The 19,230-nt window shown below is 41.8% G+C and overlaps 1 protein-coding gene across 1 annotated transcript; it reads left to right on the top strand.

Annotated features, from left to right (window-relative positions):
* Positions 1-238: 238 nt before the first annotated feature.
* On the top strand, positions 239-13,794 carry CALM2 (calmodulin 2). Its single transcript, XM_075706613.1, has 6 exons — positions 239-329; positions 4,788-4,818; positions 10,094-10,237; positions 10,311-10,417; positions 11,316-11,451; positions 12,553-13,794. Exons 1-6 carry the CDS (start codon positions 327-329, stop codon positions 12,579-12,581), a joined length of 450 nt encoding a protein of 149 aa, XP_075562728.1. The 5' UTR covers positions 239-326; the 3' UTR covers positions 12,582-13,794.
* The last annotated feature ends 5,436 nt before the right edge of the window (positions 13,795-19,230 follow it).

Below are 19,230 nucleotides of genomic sequence, written 5' to 3'. Positions count from 1 at the left end.
CACTCTTTCCCGCACCTCACCCCTTTCTGCGCCGGGGCTTGGGGGCCCGGGGGCAGAGAGGGGACGCGCTCGGGGTGCGGGTGGGGGGGTTGCCGAGAAGGGCGCGAAGAGCCGGGACTTCTTTCGCAGCTCCCTTCCCTGATGGAGAAAGGGGAGGGGGGAGGGAGCGGCGCGGAGCGATCCAGGCGGGCTGTGAGGAGGTTTATGAGGCACTGCTGGCGGCCGGGCTGGGCTCAGTGTGAGCCGAGCCGTTGAGCGGGCAGGTTGCTCGTGTGCCCCGTGCAGCCGTTAGCTTCCACCACACCCCACAGCCAGGCCGAGCCACCATGGTGAGTCCCCGGGCACGGGGTAGCGACAGGGCTTTGCGGGTGCTGGGCCGGTGCTCGGTGTGTGGGGCTGGAGGGGGGGGTGGGGGGTGCCTGTGTTCGGGTGCGGATGGGTAGGCGGAGGGTGAGAAGGGCAGGTGGTTTGGTGCGGGGCGAGGTCGCAGAAGGGTCGGGGTAGGGGTGAAGGCGTCCCTTGCTGTGGCCGGTGGGCTCAGCCCGGCAGCGCGGGCAGGCTGGGGCGGAGGGTCCCGCTCGGAGGCGCCGTGTGCGTAGGAGGAAGTGGCGGTGGACGAATCCCGCCCGGGTCCCTTTCCCGCCCTGGGGCGTTGGTGCGGATTCAAAATTCAAACTGCCACTCGGTTCGAGCGCCATGACGCTTTGTCGGGGCGTGTGTCGGGTGTGGGGGGGAGAGCGGCAGATAACGGTTCCTCTTGGGAGGAGACCCGCGTGGGGGGTGCCGGGAGGGGGGAAGGAGCCTGCCACGATGGCACCAGCTCCACTTTCTTATCGCTTCCTCCTCCCCTTCCCCCCCCCCCCTCGGCAAGCCCGGCGTGTGCGGCTGAATGGGGCTGGGGAGCCAGCGGCGCGGCAGCGGCTGCTGCGAGCGCTTAAGATGTCTGGCTCGCTAGCGAGGTGTGTTGCGCCTGGTAATAATGCACTGCGGAGCCCTGCAGCTTCTGAGCAGCATGATGATGAGGGGCAGGCTGCCTCACTGCACCATCTCCCTCCTTGCTAGACCTGTTGTCAGCTCACGTTGGAGCCGCTCTCCCCTGCCGATTCCATGATAACGCCTTGCTGTTGGCGGCTCTGTTGAACAAGGGATTTTGGTTTTTTTAACAGTTTTGGCTTCCCGTTTTGGTCATTGCGGTGGACAGTCCTGCATTTTCTCGATCGAGTGCAATTCGTTTTTCCTAGCAATACGTTTGTTTAGGAGTTTAATCAACTGTCGAAATAGAACACATTTTGTGGAATTGGAAAATTGTTTCAAATTCGGTCTAAAGGATGCGAGTTTAGCTTTTTTATTAAAACAAGTGGATACTGAAACACGTACGAAAAGGAACAATTTTGTCGCAAAGCAACACCAGTGACCAGTTAGTACTATCTCTGCATTAAGAGAAGATGCAGTATAGTGGAATTGCCTTTTCATTCATTACGTGCTTTTAAGGAATCAGATCACTATCAACTTGCCATGTCTGATGTGAGCGATGGGTACTTAAGGCTTTTTTTTTTCCCCTTAAGTGCTCTCCAGAAGCCTGAATTTGTTCTTTTGCTTGAATTATGAATCTATACAGCAAACCACCTATAAAAGAAAAAAAGCAGTGAATCTAGCAGCAAAGGACGCTTGCTGCTTTTAGTCATCATCTGTACAGAACCAAAAATGGAGTATCTTCAAGCAAGGTCTATATAAAAATGGGTGTGTCCAGGAGGCACAGTGACACTTTGAATGTGGTTGTAGCTCATCCTGATAGACTAGACTGGCTAAACCTGTGAATATATGTTGTCCAGTAGTGCACATGCTAGATAAAGCAGAATGCTTTGCTCCCAAAATAAGCTAACCTACTATAAGTGTAATCTTAGCCTTTATATGCTAGTCTATCTAGTTCTTGTTCTTCAGTTAACTTGCCAGAACAGAACTGTACATGCAGACCTGCCACCTGTGAAGTATACCAAAATGCCAGGTTTTGGAGGGGAACAGTGTCATCTGTTCTGTGGTTTGTTGATAGCTCACTATCAGGCAGGGTTAGTGAGCTCTGAGGATCTTCCAAACTGATTGCTGCATAGCAGCTACGACTGTAATGAAACGCTACCTCTAGAGGCTGCATGTGCCGCTGAAACTGCTGCATGCACAACAGCTCCCCTTCTTTCCTAGGAGGCTTCGATTCTTTGTCAGGCCCTCAACGTAATCTGGGGGCAGGGGGATGGGAGCTGTTGCAGTAAAAATAAAAGTGCTGCAACATGAATCGGAGAATGCCCGGTCAAAGCTGTGATGGGTTCCCTGACTTCATCAGAGGAGGTTTTCGGTGGATCTTGGCTGCAGTAAGAGCACATCAAAACTTCAGCGTAGGCATGTTACAGTTGTAATTTAACTGCTTGTTTCTGAAGTTGGGGTGTGTTACTGAAGGTGTGCAGACTGTCACATGTATGGTGTGTGAGTATCTAGCTTAAGTTTGGGACAAAGAACTCCCGAAGGCCCCTCCAGGAAGACCACGGTGGCCTGTAACTCGCGGGCATGGGTCCGGGCTGATAGGCCTCCACCTGAGTGGCAGGGGAGGGAGTGATCTGGCAGACTTGCTTGCTCCGCCTCTTGCTGCTGTTGCGCAGCAGTCCCTGCAGAGCCTAGCACTGCAGAGTACAGATGGTGTTTGTTCAACCTTGCCGCATCTCCTAGCTTATCTTTCAACTGCTGTATACCTGTGGCTTCTAATAAGCTTCATGCTCTTCTCAAACACTGTACCTCTTACAGGTACTGACAGAGCTTATCCAAATTTATGGTTAGTGGCTATAGGATGTTTTAAGTTGCTGGAGGAGTTAGAGAGGAAGAGTTTGGGAACACTTAACAGCTTAAACACTGCTTAATGTCATGTCTTTATAAAAAACTGTTTATATAAACCAGTATGTGACTTGACTTGGTAACCCATAAGTATTGACCTAAATATACTAGGTTCTTGCTACTTAAATCTGATCTACAGCTTTCTGTGGATATAATTATCCTACAGAAATGTAGCACGTCATTCCCTTCACTCCAGCAATAAAAATGTAAATAGCATGCAAAAGTACAAGTCTGCCTGTGTTAATGATACACTCCAGACAAGCGAAAAATCTGTTAGGCTTCTGTTAAGTGACTAGCAGAATGCTTCCATCACAAAGCCTAATGTTGAATTGGTGATGTTCTCAGCAGTGTTGCTGCCACCCTAGACTATCTTTTTTTTTTTTTTTTTTTTTAAACCCAAAAAGTTGAACCAGCATGGGAATACTTCCTACAGCTGCTGAATTGGAACAAGTGGAGTCTACAGCTGCAAATACCCATTGGCTCCTCTTTTAGAAGTGCCTCATTAGTGTGGTCTTGATTCTTGGAGTAGGTGAGACACAGGCAGTCTGAGAAATTGCTGATCATGGCCTTATTTTGGGCTGTTGCTGTCTTGTATGCATATTTTTTTGCAAGCAGTTTGGCTCTTGTATGGTGGCTTGAGCAGCTAACTTCACTTCTGTTACCAGCTTCTGGTTATTCTTCCTGTAACTTGTGAGTTTGTATGCAATATGGAAATGTAATTGAAATTAGTCAAGTAAAAATTGGCAGGTGGTGTATATACCTTTTTCTGAGTTATTTCATTGGCAGATGGTTAATGTGTAGCTACACCTTTGTGGGCACAGCTGATGACTGAAAATGTTTCTGTCAATATTGCAGTAATTATAAAAAGGTTGTTGCTGAAATGGTCACAATAGGAACAAAACTAAAAAACTGGTGTTGAACTTAAACAGTGAGTGTATCTTTTCTGTATTTTAAAGGGGTTTTTTCACTCTTTGATGCAGTACTGTGGGGTAAAGAACTCAAGGAGCTTCCTTGATGGAAGTATTTGTTTGAGGAATCAGCTGACTTAGAAACCTAGGGAAAGTATTTCTACAGTCCTCAAACACCTTTGTTCTTTCAAGGGTGAAGTCCATTTTGGGTTTGGCCTTGAAGACTGAGGCTTTTTTATTGCTGTCAGATCCAGTTGATTCAAAACTGTTCAGTGATAGAGCAAAATGAGGTATAAACTGGGGCTTGCCCAAATGATAGAAAAATTGTATGTCTTGCACCACTGAACCTTTCTCTAGTGGCGCTGTAAACTACCTTATGCTACTCGAGTCTGTAGACAATGGTCTGAAAAAAGTTTAGACAGCCATATGACAAATGTGTTGAAATTACCAGTTTGGGCTGAAGCTGTTAGTACTGATTATACGGACTCCGGGTTTTTTTTTTATGGCCAGGTCTTGGACATGAAGCTTCATGTTAATCAAGGGATGATTTAATTTGAGAGAAGAATGTGTTTTTCTAATTATAGCATTGTAACTTAGCAGAAGAGACTAGTCTGCCTTAAATTTGGGATGCAGGGGTCACTGCTGCATTACTTAGACCTAAAGTGTTTAGTGTTAAAGCTGAGGCTAGTTTACCAAAGTATTACTACTACTAGTCTGCTGTGTTAATGAGTTTTTAAAACTAGTCTAGGGGGACCTGTGTACCTTGAGTAATTGACTGATACAGATACCAGATATTGCAGGGTCAGGAAATGAGGACAGGCTGCCAGTTATTACTTAGCGAGCAATCCTGATGACTTTTGAGCTGTGTGAGTTAGAACTACTTTGGAATGCTACAGATAAGTCCTGAGAGCAGCTACCATATTCAGAGGCCTCTACAAGTCTGTGTTGTCTTTTGCCTTGAGGTTTTGCTACAACTTTTAATGATACTCTCTTTTATTGCAGGCTGATCAACTGACAGAAGAGCAGATTGCAGGTGAGATTTTTACGTGCTGTGTTGCTGCTCCTACTTGACCTGGCACATGTCTTAATCCAGTGACAGTCCGTGTTACACAAGATATTTTGCTTTCTCAGATACCAAAGGAGTATTGTGGAATGTTTTAATTTGTCACCTAGGTTTTAAAGGCTTAGCTACTGTAAAAGCACCATGAATACAATGAATCTGAAGTTTTGTCCTCTAGAACAGTTGGACAATCCTCACAGCTTTACTAGCTAGTAGACTTGGGACTCTGGTGGGTTTTTTTTTTTCCCCCTCTCATAACTACTGAATTGTCCCAAGTGCAAACTGAAAGGCAGTGTGGAGGGGTGAATCTCTGGTGAAGACTTGGAATCTGGAGTGCTATTCTAACAGAAGGCAACAATAATTTACTTTCTGGTCTCCTGTCAGCAGAGATGTTTCACAGTGGCTGTTTTTGATGACAGCAGAGGCTGGCTTCATGATGACAACTCTCGATACCACGTATTTGGAACTGCATTGTGTACTTGGACACAAGTGTTCTGTGCACTGTTGTGATGGTCTGGTGCTTGCTCTGAAATGCTTAAATAAATATGCATCTCCTAAATCTTGGTATTGGTCCCCCTATAATGGTTTCTGTGTACTGACAACTGGCTACTAGTGGCTAAAACTTCCGGTTATCAGGTCTCCTACTCATGCAGGCTGCATAAACTAGTATCTGTCACTGCTCTCTGAAGACTGATTTTGACTTCAATAATTGAGGTAACTTCAAGCTGCTAATGCAGAATTCAGTCTTGCCATGGATGTTCAAAAACTTCAGGGTTTTTGATCTGACAAGTGTGTAGTGTTAATACTAGAAAGTCTCAGTGTGCGTAACTGTCATGTGAAATGATTTTAGAGGGTGTTAGGGTTCTGCTAATCTAATAGTACCAGGTCAAGCATACAAATGACAGTCTCTAAGAGGTATTGCTATTTAACTATGGTGTAGGTCTTGAAGACACTGTATTAAACAGAAGTGTCATAATGAGCTAGTTGGTTTTTACCTTAATTGCCAAATTTGAAGTGTAAGAACATTCTTCTGTAGCTTCAGAAGCTTGCTTTAACTCATAGGAGACTAATTATGGTTTTGTGGAAAGTCTTTAGTCTATTTACTTGTTGCCATGGTACTGTCTTATGAGTAAGCACAAGCCAAATCTAGTTCAGCTTGGGATTTTTTCTTTCTGAAAGTGGCCTACATATCTTAAGGGTTTTGTGATCAGTTTAGTTGTAGCGGGCTTTATCAGTTGTCAGTGCTGTCTTTTCAATAGTGGTTCATTGTTCCAGTTCTTAACTGTAGAAGCTTTATTTGTTGATGTAGCTGATTATGGAATATAAACAGGAAGCTTATTAACACTACCTCAGGATTAGTGCAGTTAGCTATTCAGTAATGATAGTATAGTTCTCAGAGCCAAAAGTGAGTATTAATAAGCTTGTCATACTGGAATAGAAGGTTTTCATCTGTGTGGAAAGAATAGGAGTATATCTTAGTGTTCGTATCCAGTGTAAAATGGCCTGCTGCTTTCAGTTCAGCTATAGTATTTCATAAAGCAAATGTGTTTGCAAGTAAATATCTGATGTGAAGATGCAAGCCTGCTGCTGGTCTGTTAGGGAACCCTCCGTAGTACTGCTCAGAAAGGGTTGCAGCTGACTAAGCAGTTTTGCCGTTAAAGGCCAGTGTCTTTAACAGTGGGAAAACTGTTAGAGGTACAGTTTGCATGTTTTACATGGACTGTGTGGTTTTAAAGGCTTGAGCCCCCTACCATTCCATTTCAGCTTATCTGAAGATACCTAGCTTTTGATTTGAAGGTGGGCTTAAGAAAATGGTGCTACAAAGTAAGAGACAGCATTCCCTTTGTTACTTCTGGGCTTCAAACAAATCTTCCATCTCTGCTGTGAAGCACCAGAATACAGTTGTTAAAGGTTCCGGATGTTCTTATTTGCTGTGGAACTCATTGGTCATATAGGGCTGAAGCTCCTTGACATTATAGGTAGGGGTGAAAGACTTCCCAGGTTTTGTTCATGTGAAAAGACTGATTTTGAAAGCTGAGTACGTACAGAGTGTGAATGCTAGTTGCAGCTTCATTCAGTAAGAATTGAAGTTGCCAAGTCAAATGGGTATCCCTTTGGTTGAGTGTTGTATTAAAAGAAGGTGTATAGGTCAGGACCACTTGATGTGGGTGGTTGGGGAAAAAAACATCGAAAGATGCTTTTGTCCTAAAGCAGCTGGTCTAGTGAGCTAGCCTTCCTTCCATTAGACCTCAAAGAGGTCTAAATGGGCTCTTTGAACAAGTAGGCCTATGTATGGTGTTTGTTGTGCCTTGTTCCTCTAATGTGCTGTGGTTCTTTAGGGATCTAACCACAAGAGTTATTTAGAATTTATTTCATAGTAGAAATAGTCATGTTTAAGTGTTGAGCTTCTGGTAGCTGTGAAGAGAACAATTGTCATTGTCCTGTAAAAGTTCCAGGCATAGCTGGCTAAACTGTGTGAGAGTGGGAATGGTAGTTCTGGTTCACTGAACATATTAGGTCACTGAAGACTGCTGCTTCATCTGGGAAGGTGATGTGGTGGCAGAGATGCCTCAGAAGCTATTGTTAAATAGAACATTTTGAGCTAGGGTGTTAGAGTTCACATTCTGTTGGACTAGCCTTTCTTTTGTGGGGCCTGGAAGTATCCTTTTCTCTTGATGCAGTGTGCTTTTCAGGGGGAAGGAAAGGCTGAAACCTTGTAGGCTGGCCTGAAGATGAGTGGTTCTGCTAGTGCTGTCCTCAGGTTTCTGACAGGTTATCAGGCCTTATCTAGGATACAAGAGAATTTTTCATTTGCAGTTTGCTATGGAGGACTGTTGAATAGAGGGAGGATTTGCTTTATATGCTACATGGAGTCATAAGGTGTTTCTTGTGTGAGGGAGGTGTCTTAAACTCTACCTTGCAGGGAGCCAGAATTGAGTTTTTCACTAAACTCCAGTATTTCCTAGCTGCCTTCACTGTCCATTGCTGCAAATCCTCCAAAGCTATGCTAGGTTGTTCTTGTTCTAGTCTAAACTGTATCTGCATAAGTGGTTGTTCCTTTGTTCTAATTACTGGAGGTGGTTCCTGGAAGTGGTAAAAGAGGTATTTTAATCGTATTCCTGACTTGATTCAGCATTTCAAACAGGAATAGACTGCTGATCTTTGGCTCACTTTACTCTCTTTATGGTTATGATTTAGAGCTGGTTGTTTCTTAGCCTGCAGCATCTTTGAGTAACAGAAGGGTAAAGAGTTGTCCTTTGAGCGGTTCAGGTGTTCAGAATATACCAGTGAATGGCCCATGGTGTAGAAAGCAAGTCTTTGAATTTTGCATAAAAATGAAGTATTAGTTTTTCTAAGCAGGGTCATGGCAGTACTGTGAAGTCTGCTTCATGTTTGAGTTAGTGACAGTTGACCTTCAAGCTAAGGATGAAGTGGCGGACAGCTAAACATTTTGATTGAATAACACTTGAGGACCTGCCTGTTTGATGAAGGCTCAATGTTCCCCTTTTGAGGTCCTTCCATGATAGACTATGAAATTCTCTACAAGGCTTGACCTTTTGACCTAAAAGCCTTTTCTTCCCTGGTGTAAAACTTTACTCCTAATAAACCTATTTGTTGCCTCCAAGCTAACTGAAACTAGCCCCAAAGACTGTTTGGAAGTTACTGTAGGCACAGGTTATAGCTGCCTATTCGGGTAGGCCTGTTTCTGCTTTGTGATTCTATGATACTGGCTTGAAACTGTTTTGTCTGGTCCTGTGGTAGCCTTGCTCTGATTCGTCTGTGCTAAACAGCAGGAGTTGGCTTTTGGAACACTTCAAACTGTTAGATGTAGAACGGTGGTTTTTTCCTGGATGGGACTCAACTGTGGCTCTGGTATTGTAGCTGTATTCATGAACTATAAAAAGCCTATTTTTTTTTTTAGTTGCACTTTTAACACTTGCCAGCTTGTACTCACCTTGAGTGTTTCAGAGTATGAAATGGATGAAGTAAGACTTTATGCAGTTCATGTGAAAACACAACCTTTACTGTGACTAATTCTGGTCTGGGAAACCCACCATCTGGAAAGCTGGCTGCTTGGAAATGTTGAAAAATTAATTTGTGGAAGTATTTCTCATGCAGGAGTACCCTTGAGCTAATGAGTTTTCCAAAGGCATGATCTTGGGTCTCTACAGCCTTGAAAGCTGTAGAAGGATCCGAACTATACAAGGGAGTAGATGAGTGTTTCATTTTTAACCGTGATCTGTGTGTGAGCTACTACAGTCCAATGAGCTAGTTTAAGGTCTGTGGCCAAAGACAAACAGATAGTGTGGATTCAAACCAACTCCATTTTTGGACTGGACAATTAAACATGTTATGCTTGTATTAATGTTGCTGGCTACAATACAGCCATTTTAGGGGTTTAAGAGGTGTCATTGAAACACAGTCAAGCAGTCTTATAACTGTTTTTGACTAGTTCTGTAAAGGCTGTTTCAGGATACAGTAGGGCTGAAGCAATTTTCTAAGCAGGTTTTCAGAAATTAAGACTCCAGTGACTTTCCTCCTTGAAGAACTGACTGGAGTTGTGTGTATACATGGACTGAAGAAAAGCACAAGTCCAATGGGAGAGAGAGCTGGGAGAAGTTCCTTTTTAGCTAGGCATGGCCAAATGTTAAGACCTGTGGTGCTAGGTACTGGAGCTTCATGTAGCATATACTGTTCAGACTTGCATGTCCGGCAGAAGTGAGTTACAATGAGAAACTATTTTTAGTTTGGTCTGATTATACCTTTTTCCATTGACTCATCTTCTCTATTGGTAATAGAAGTGCTATTAAGTTGTAGCATCTGTATTTTGAGTACCATTTTTCAGCTTTCTCAAAGTAATTTCATGTTATTTTTTCATGAGAGAAACAATTCCTACCAAGGATGTGGATCACAGTAGTTGCAGATAGCTATTCCTTTCAACTCTGTATTGGGGATCCTTGTTCAAGATAGATAGTAACAAGCATCTGAGTACTTCTAAAATGGATGGCCCTCCATGTTACTTAAGTCAAAATGTGGTTGATCGGTAGACTGGCAGGTTGTTTTCCAGCTGCTGGTGCTTCCATGTTGGTGTTACAATCGCAGTGGACTGAGCAGTATACTGAAATTTTCTTGGAACAAAATTGAGTTTTGTAATTTATAACAATAAGCAGCAATGGATTCTTATATGGTTAAGTAAACTTAACATTTCAAAGCTGAAGGGATTAACTTCTTTGTTGTTGTTGTACAGAATTCAAAGAAGCTTTCTCACTATTTGACAAGGATGGTGATGGTACTATAACTACAAAGGAGTTGGGGACAGTGATGAGATCGCTTGGTCAAAACCCCACAGAAGCAGAGCTACAGGATATGATCAATGAAGTAGATGCTGATGGTAAGATTTTGCTAATAAGTAATTTAATGAAGTGCCTAAAATGTGTTTTTCTAATAAAGTAATTATCTTGCAGGCAACGGCACAATTGACTTTCCAGAGTTTCTGACAATGATGGCAAGAAAAATGAAAGATACAGATAGTGAAGAAGAAATTAGAGAAGCGTTCCGTGTGTTTGACAAGGTACTAAAATGTTTACCTTAACATATATTTCTCTTGGGAAAACTCAGGCTGACTTCTGACAAGCTCACTGAATTGAGGGGTATCTGCAGTCCTGTCATCTAGAACCTCAAGGTTAACTAGTCACCCTAAAGTTCAGTCTACTGTGGTACTGTACCTGAAAGTCAAATGAGCCATTGTGATAGTAGTGGGCGATACTATTAAGCTACCACGTGCTATGATATTAACATACTTATACAAGGCTGGCAGGGAAATTGCTTAAATATTTAAAATGGTAATCTTTTAAATCTTTCACTTAGTCTTTACTATGTAAATTGCTAAATGGGTCTAAAGTTACTCAACTTCTTAAGCAAGATGCACTTTTAAACAGGAAATACATGATCTTAAATACCTTGGGGTGTGGGGAGGAAGAAGTCAGTCCAGAGTTCATCTGCACTAGCACTTTGATATCCAGTGTCCCAGCTAGGATGGAATATGTAAAGCTGGTCTCTGAAGGCCTTGTGGCTTTGTGCTGGATTCCTGTGAAACAGGTGAATGAGATGAGTAGGTTCTGTTCTAAGAAGTAGACACTTGAACTGACAGTCACATGATTGAATGGGCATCTGTCACCTGAAGAGGTTGCAGAAGGTGCCAATTGCTTTGTCAGTGATTAAAAAATGTCTCTGGATAGGACAGCCAAAGTAGACTGTATTGGGTAAGTTGTTTTTAAAATGTCTTTTTAAGACTAAGATCCTGGACAATACCGAAGATAGGCTTACAGCTCTCACTTGCCTGGTGCAAATGCTAGTGATTAAAGCGATGCTAACTTAATGTTCAACTTGCTCTGTGATATTCTTAAGTTACAGTTAAGTTGCTAGGCCTTGGACAGGTCTATTCCAGTGTTCCTTTCTTCCCCTCCCAGGACGGTAACGGTTACATTAGTGCTGCAGAACTCCGTCATGTGATGACAAATCTTGGGGAGAAGCTAACAGATGAAGAAGTTGATGAAATGATTAGGGAAGCAGACATTGATGGTGATGGTCAAGTAAACTATGAAGGTAAGGAGTTGTTAACCGATGCTTTTTGTGTAGCACTTCATGCTGGTGATTGTGTAGATGCTGATAGCCACACCAAGTTTAAATAGAGCAATGTTCAGATGAGATCTTCTCCACAGTTAGTGTTCCTTTAAGCTAATGTCTTTTTTAGTATGTGTATCATGTACCTCTAAATAGGTTTGAGAGGGTTATTGCTACCTTTGTGCCAAAGGCAAAAAATCACTACTCAACTGTGCAGTGTAAGAAAAAACTTTGTAACTCTAATGATGTCTAAATACCATTAGACTAAGGAAGCTAGCAGAGATGTTTGCATCCTGTTCTGTTCACTAATGAATGTTGATCTGCCTGTAGCAAGTCACTCATTTGTATTATTGCTTTTAAAATTACTTACTAAAGGGTGAAAGCCTCTAAAATGCACAGAAATTTCAAGACCTTTAGAAGACCTCTTAAATAATTTCACACAAATCAGCTGCAGCAGTAGCTTATTTTTATTTCCTTCTTTCTTCCTGGCATTGAAACTTAAATGAAGTCGTGCAAGCAGGAGGAGTTCTGTTAGACAATTGCTTGCATCTCAGAAGCACTAAGCTTGTTTTCACTTTAACTTTCCAAACATCTTCTAGAACAGAGCTAGAGTATTTTCAGATAATACCCTTACTGTTTCTGAGGTGTAGGTGTGGCACCTCCTTTGAGGTTCCTGGTTTCTTTTTGTAACTGTGCCTGAAATTATGGTTCAGCAAGATAAGTGAAGAATCCTATTTTGTGAGATCTGACTTTCAATGCACTGTGAATAAGCAATGATTCAGTTGCTTAAAGCTGGTTAGGCAAAATAGTAAGATTAGAGCTATTCTGCTTGGGGGGGGGAATATCAAACCAACAGTGTCTTGCTTGTACATATACTTAACTGGTCATCACTTCAGCACAATTTCTGCTGATCTCTTGGTCATTCCTAGGTATCTTGTCTCTACCTGTAAGCCAGTGGGCATAGGGACCCTGTAAGGTTTTATTTTTGAAGTAAGGCTGTTCCCCAATTCACTTGAGGGATGAACTTTTTTGATGAAAGTAGAATAACCTGAATAACTGTTATGCAACTCTTTCCTTTTACAGAGTTTGTACAAATGATGACAGCGAAGTGAAGACGTTGTACAGAATGTGTTAAATTTCTTGTACAAAATTGTTTATTTGCCTTTTCTCTGTTTGTAACTTATCTGTAAAAGGTTTTTCCCTTACTGTCAAAAGAATATGCATGTATAGTAATTAGAAGGCCATTCCTCCATGTTTTTCTCCTTTATCTTACTGTCACTGTTCTGATTTTTGGAAAATTGATCTAAGTAACAAATGTTGCATGTGGCTTACTCTGGATATTTAAGCCCTTCTGCACATCTAAAGTTAGATGGAGTTGGTTAACTTGAGGGAACATCTGGGTTGTCTGTTTAAAAAATAAAAAAAAAAGTAGCTTTCTTTAGGAGACTTAGGTATGACTAGTGTAACAAGTTACATAAAGTAAGCTAGGGTTTACCATGCATTAGCAATTCCTAAGTTAAAGCGACATGCTGGCTCTGGTCCTCCAGTGTGTAAAGGAGTTTATTCTACTCTCTGTGATGGAGGGTAAGGACTCTTGCAGCTAACTGCAGGATAAAATCATGTGAATAGTTTATATACATGTGGCTAATGCACTGTAAAAATCATTCTCCTGGCTTACTTCACAGTAACTTGTTTGTGGCCATACCTGTAACATGTTGTTGAAATGTGGAGTCTTAACATTGTGGACGATTGACAGTCAACAATATGAAACTTAAGTTGCACTAATGCAAAACGGGTGATTTATCCAGGTACTCGTACACAAGGTTTTTTTTTGTACTGCTGGTCCTGTACCAGAAGACATTTTCTCCTCTTGTTACTATGCTTTTTAAACTTTGTTTAGCCACTTATTTTCAAAAAAATCTGCTTATGGCACGATTTGCCTCAAATCCATTCCAAGTTGTATATTTGTTTTCCAATAAAAAAATTACAATTTACCCATACTGTTTCAATGTATCCTTGAATTATTTACAGGAATTGTTCAATGCAGTTGCTGCTCTATGTGTTTCAGTATGTAGCAGTTTGGTTTGCTTATGCAATGGATTGGCTGTCTTAAAATAGCTTGGAAGGTGAAAACTTAGTCCTTAAACTCTGGCCCTTCATAGTATTGTTGACTTGAAGAAGCTTTCTTACTAGTAGTTTAAAATGTATTTTACAGTCTTGTGTGGAGCTTGGTGCTTCAATAAACTTACCGTAGTGACTGGCTATGCCCACTATCTGTAGACTTTGTGAACTGGATGTTGACCTAGTTCAATAGTTGACCTAAAATTAAAATTCCTTGTTCAGACAACTAAACCTGTTTGCTTTCTTTTAATTATTTTGGAGTTTATTCCCTGTCAGCTGCTACATCGGGGTAACTTAGTCTCACACCTGGACTTATCTGAAACTGCCATGTCTGAGTTGCCATTCAGGATGCAGTCAGCTCCAAGTACAGAAGGAGAACATTCCCTTAGTGATGTGCTAATGAGCATGATTGTGCTTCTAGCACTAGCTTTTTGTCTTTGGTTTAAAATTTTTTTAAAGCAGAAAACGGAGCTGGTTTTGACCAAGGACAAATTCAAGACCTCAAAAGAACGCCAGAGGCTGTTTGTGCCCCTTGCCTCTGTACTCTCCTGGCAAGAACTGACTATCTTACATACGCTATACGGTTCTCTTGTTTGGGGATTCCGATTGCCTTTAAACAAAGCATTGGCCCCTGCATCTGGTTACCCTCACTGGTCCCAGCAGAGCAGTTACCTCATGTTTGAAAAGTGTTTTAATCATCTTCGAGGTATTTGTAATTACAGTGAAAATGTAAAATTAGGACAGCTGATCAACCTGACTTCAGAAACACTTGATCAAATGTTTATGGTTACTGATTTTAAAGCCCTGCTCCCTAAGGACTATAAGCAGCTCTACTGGTTTTTCCAAAGGAGGTTTGTCAAAAGTGCTTAAATTGCCAGCATCAGAATTCCTTAGAATTGGTGCTTGTGCACTGGCAGTCTGATTCAGGAAGCTTACACAGTCTAGTCTAGCAGTTAGTGTTTGCCCTCTACAAAATGAGTGACCGAACAAACACTTCCTATCCAGTCTTCATCCTGTGGCCTGGGGGCAAGACATAGGTGCTTAAACTGACACAGGATGAGGAGAACTTGACAGAACCATCAGAACACCCACTTGAGATTCTGAATTGCAGAAGTATTGGAAGTCTCATTCTTAGAGGTAAGTAATGCAAACAAGGATCTGATAAGAAGTTGTATTTGCCAATATATGGTGTCTCGACTTTCAGTAGGCCAGGAATCGCATTTTGAACCACGGTTGTCTTCTACAACTCAGCATGCATTTGGAAGCATCTGACTGACTGAGGTAAAAAGGAGAGGGTCCTCTCTGTTATGAAAGACTGCCTTGGCCAAGGTAACTGCCTTTCATAAAATGAGTGGGTGAAGAATGTGATAAGGCCACTTTTACTTACTGTCATTCCTGCTGCTCCCTGTTCAGAGTGTTTAGCCACAGGAGTCAGCACTGCTGGTTTTGTTTAGTGGAAGTGTCCGTGTTGCTGTTACCTAAATGAAATGCCTGATTTCTAGGTCAATATTGAAGTCTTGTAGCCCTGTTTACATCATATGTTAACTGCAGTTAATGGGGGTAATAGTTTTCAGTACTTTCTGCTAATGGAAGAATGTCTTCTGAGGTATAGGCAGTAAGGAAGTGTAGTGGAAGCTAATGGCATTGATCACTAGAACCTTTTGGCTGAGGTGTGTTTGCAGGTACTTTTGCTATTGTGAAACAGGTAGTCCTTAGGTCACTCTGGGCGGATTTCTGGGTGGGTATGTATGTAGGAATACTCAGAAATTTCAGATTCAGCTCTGGTAGCTTGCTAAGATAAAATCCTTCATCTCATCTGTTTCAATACGGTGGAGGTTCTTGCATTTTAATTTAAGTTCTGTCTGAACAGGAGAAACAGCTTTTTTACTGTGAGGGTGGTCAAACACAGGTTGTGGGGATTCAAAACCCAGCTGACAAGGTGCTGGGCAAGTGGCTCTACCTGGCCCTGCATGAGCTGGGAGTTGGAGGTCCCTTCCAATCTAAATGGCTCTGTGAAGTGGAAGTGCCCCCGCTAGCTTCCTAAGCTTACCATGGTGCGCAACCCGGTCTTCTGCGGTGGCCTTTCCCAGTGAAGGAAGATGCGTAATTGCTTGCTACAGCCTGATAAATTTTAGACCTTGTCTAACACTCATGCTAGTAGTGTTAGGAGTCGCCAAGCAGGACTGTAGAAGATGCTAGGACACTGTACCTTGAGGCTGTGAGCTGTCCTGAAAATAAATGCCTCCACCATCACTTGTAGCTGTGGATTTTTGGTGGGGCAATGTGTTGCTGGATGAGGAATAATAGCTGGTAAGCTTGCAGCCTGTTAAGATACAGCTAATAAATTAGGGACAGCTAATGGGTAAAGGAGACAGGATTTAGGAGCCTGCTAATATGATCGGTCTAATTATTTGAGGGAGAGTAGCTCAGGAGGTGGGCGAGTGTATAATGCAGGAATACAGCTGATGGGCGTGCTGGAGCTAATGCAGACTGGCTAGTCAGTCTTCTAAATGGGGTTATTGGCCTCTAAAGAGTTGACTCTGCAGGAGTAAGGTAGCTAAATCTGCCGCATCAGAGCAGTCCCTTTCAGGAATTGTTTGGTAACAACCTGGACAAAATGAGTAGCAAAATGACTGCTTTCTTATATTTATGTATATCACTTCTATTGTATGACTGTGCTGTGTTTCTTGGACAGTCACTCAGTCCAATGAATAGAAAAGCTGTGTTAAACTGGTTTACTAACAGTTTGTTGTATAAGTAAGCAGTTTCCATAGTTCAGGATTAATTGTCATTGCTGGCGACTTCCAGTGGGGGTGGGAAATACTGGAGAGACTTTAAAAATTCTCCTTGAAATACTGCATTTATAAATGGCTTTCCCATTGAAGTCTTCATGTTGTAATGGATACTTAAGGAAGCTTCATTCTAATTCAGAGTTAAGTCTGTCAAATGACATACTTTTCAGTTAAAAATGTTCAGTTTAGCAAAGAACTTCTGTAAAAATTCATCTTGAAAAGCAATCTTTTTTTTTTTCCAAGTGAGAATAGTAGGTCTTTGAGATGACAATATATATGAATACATTGGGTCGTGTGGTCTAAGTACAGAAAAACCCTCCAAAACCTGTCATGTTCAGCCAAAAGGGACAAAGCTGAAAAATCTGTGCTTAACAGAACTTTGAAAAGGAGATAGAATCATCTTTGGGACAGAGAGAGGGTGCTGATGGAGAGTTTGTTAGAATAAGTGTATTTTTATATCCTAGTATCTCCTCAGCTATCTTTTTTTATCTACCTTTACCATTACAGATTTGTGACTGGAGTGAGAACCACCATACTGCATCTACTCCCAATTTCTGGTTTTGAAAAAAGTTACTCTCCTACAAGAATAGTCGCAGTTTGTCAGATTATCTATTTATTCTGTTTTTGAAAAATTGAGTCCTTGATAGCTGTGTATACACTACAAAATGGATTTTTAAGGACTTGCACTAAGTTTGCAAAGAAAAAGCAGAAGAAAATCAATTGGAGTGGGGATGGGGACTTTAATTTTCCAGTTTTCCCGTAAGTGCAAGTTTGATGTCATGGTGTCATCTTCAGATGATGTAAATAGCAGTCTTTATTTGAAATTGATGACTCCTTTCTAGCTGCTCCTTAGAAAACTACTTCTAATGGCTTTTTTAATATGAATGATGGGGAAGAGGGCATTTATTTCAGTGTCTTAAACTTGAGAGTTGTGAGGTACTGTTCAAGAAATTGCACAAAGATCTAGTCCAAATGGAATACCTTAAGATGAGATTTTTCAAAAGATGTGAAAGACTTGGTAAAGATGACTTTAACAGTAAAGATGGGGCACATTCCCTGCAAAACTCTGGCTGGATGATATGATACAATAACTCCTACTAACTTTATAACATCATTCTAAGTTTCAGTAGACTATTGAAGAATGGGTCTGCATTTTACTGGATGCTTTACGTGTGCAGAGTGGCAGACAGTTCCTGCTCTAAGACCTTGCCATACAAACGGGATATGGCGCAGCGTCATGTAATGACAGCACGCTGCAGGATGGCTTTTTTTAGGAGGAGCTGAACTGGAAATAAGAGTGAAAGAAAGGGGATGGGGAAAAGAGAAGATGAAAGAAGATAAAATTAGGAGAATGGGAGGAAAAAAAAAGTAAGTTTGATGCAAACATCTAATAATTGGTGCAAGACAAAGTCCAGTGCTATTCTCTGAATAATACCAAGACCCTAGGGCTGGAGCCCCTGGCTTGCTCCTGCAGGTTGTTCTCAAATGGCAAGGGTGGTGGTTGACTTTGCATTTCTAGTGGCCCCCACAGCTGGAATAGAGTGTTGAGATTGTTCCAGTTGCATAGTCCTCATCTTGCAGCTAAGGCCTTTGGGTAGGCATGTACTTGCTCGGAAGTTAAACTTCCCTATTAGTAAACCAGTACTTTTATCAGTAGTAACTGACACCTTGATCAGCAAATGATACCAGCTCTCCATTCGGCATCCCTCCCTTAGCCACATAGGTAGCCATCTTCTCGTGGTGCTGGCTGGTTCCTTTCATGACAAGGCGACCTTACAGAGGTCAGGTGGGCATTCCCCTTCCAGGTCTGACAAGCCCAGAATTTGGATTGGTTGCCTACTGTATCATTACAGCACTACATCCCTGGTGCTGTGGCACCTTCTTACAAGGCACGTGCTTTTTGGCAGGCAGAAAAATGCAACTAATGGCCCTTGAAGGAAGGAATTTCTGCTAGCTTTCTGCATCAGCAGGGCTGTGCAAGAGTTGCCTGTTTCTGGAGTCAGAGCTGCTTTTTTTTTTTTTTTAACTAAATTAAAAGTTGCTTTCACACAGCTACATTACACTGCTATTGACACAAAAGGCAAAAGAGAGAGGTTCAGATCTTCCCCCTCCTCCCAATCTGTTATTAATTGTGAAGCATTTAGATGATTAGCAACCCCAGGAAGGCTGTGGGGTTTCTCAGTTCCCTCTGTTTAAGGTGTTTATGCCTCTGACTACTGTAAACATTTTTTTCTCTTAAATAGCCACTGTTTTTCTAATATTAACTAAACTTGAAGCCTTTCAAAGAGGCCTTTGAAGCTCCCCGTGTTCAAAGTGGAAATGTCTTTTGTTGCTGCCAAATTGTTCACACAGAATAGCAAAATCATAATTCAAGGTCTACTCTAAAGCTCTGTGGTAAGTGTAGTCTTTACATTGATTCAAAAAGCCTTGAATACGCTTAAAAACAAAGCTGCTTAATGGATTAGGATGTGTGAAAATTTCCAATAATTTGGAATTGATTCACAAAGCAATGTAATATATCATTAGAATGTCTTTCCTTTTTTTAAGATGGTAGAATTAAGACAGACTGCATAATTGATTTGCATTTTCAACTCTGAGAACGCTAGGCATTTTTCCATGGAATTAATATTGGCATTTATTTATACATATGTTACATTTTAAAAGGCTGCCAAGATAAAAAGTATTAGAGGATTGCCTTCTGTTGACTTTCACTATGAGGAAGCCATCCCCACCAGCCAGATTAACAGGCCAGTGTGCAAGATCATCTGAAAGCAAGAGCAAGTGAGCACTTTCAGCAATTCTTCCTCTTGTTTTAATCATTCATTATTGTACCAGTAGGACAAGTTTT

This window comes from Pelecanus crispus, chromosome 3, assembly GCF_030463565.1.
Source record: "Pelecanus crispus isolate bPelCri1 chromosome 3, bPelCri1.pri, whole genome shotgun sequence".
In the NCBI taxonomy this organism is placed as follows: Eukaryota; Metazoa; Chordata; class Aves; order Pelecaniformes; family Pelecanidae; genus Pelecanus; species Pelecanus crispus.
Note: the sequence above shows the minus strand (reverse complement) of the source record. Positions and strands in the feature narration are given on the sequence as shown.

Bases quoted from the DNA above. Each gene is read 5' to 3' on its own strand.
- CALM2 (XM_075706613.1), top strand. The intron at 10,238-10,310 runs GTAAGATTTTGC...ATTATCTTGCAG, and splicing joins CAATGAAGTAGATGCTGATG to GCAACGGCACAATTGACTTT. The intron at 10,418-11,315 runs GTACTAAAATGT...TTCCCCTCCCAG, and splicing joins CGTTCCGTGTGTTTGACAAG to GACGGTAACGGTTACATTAG.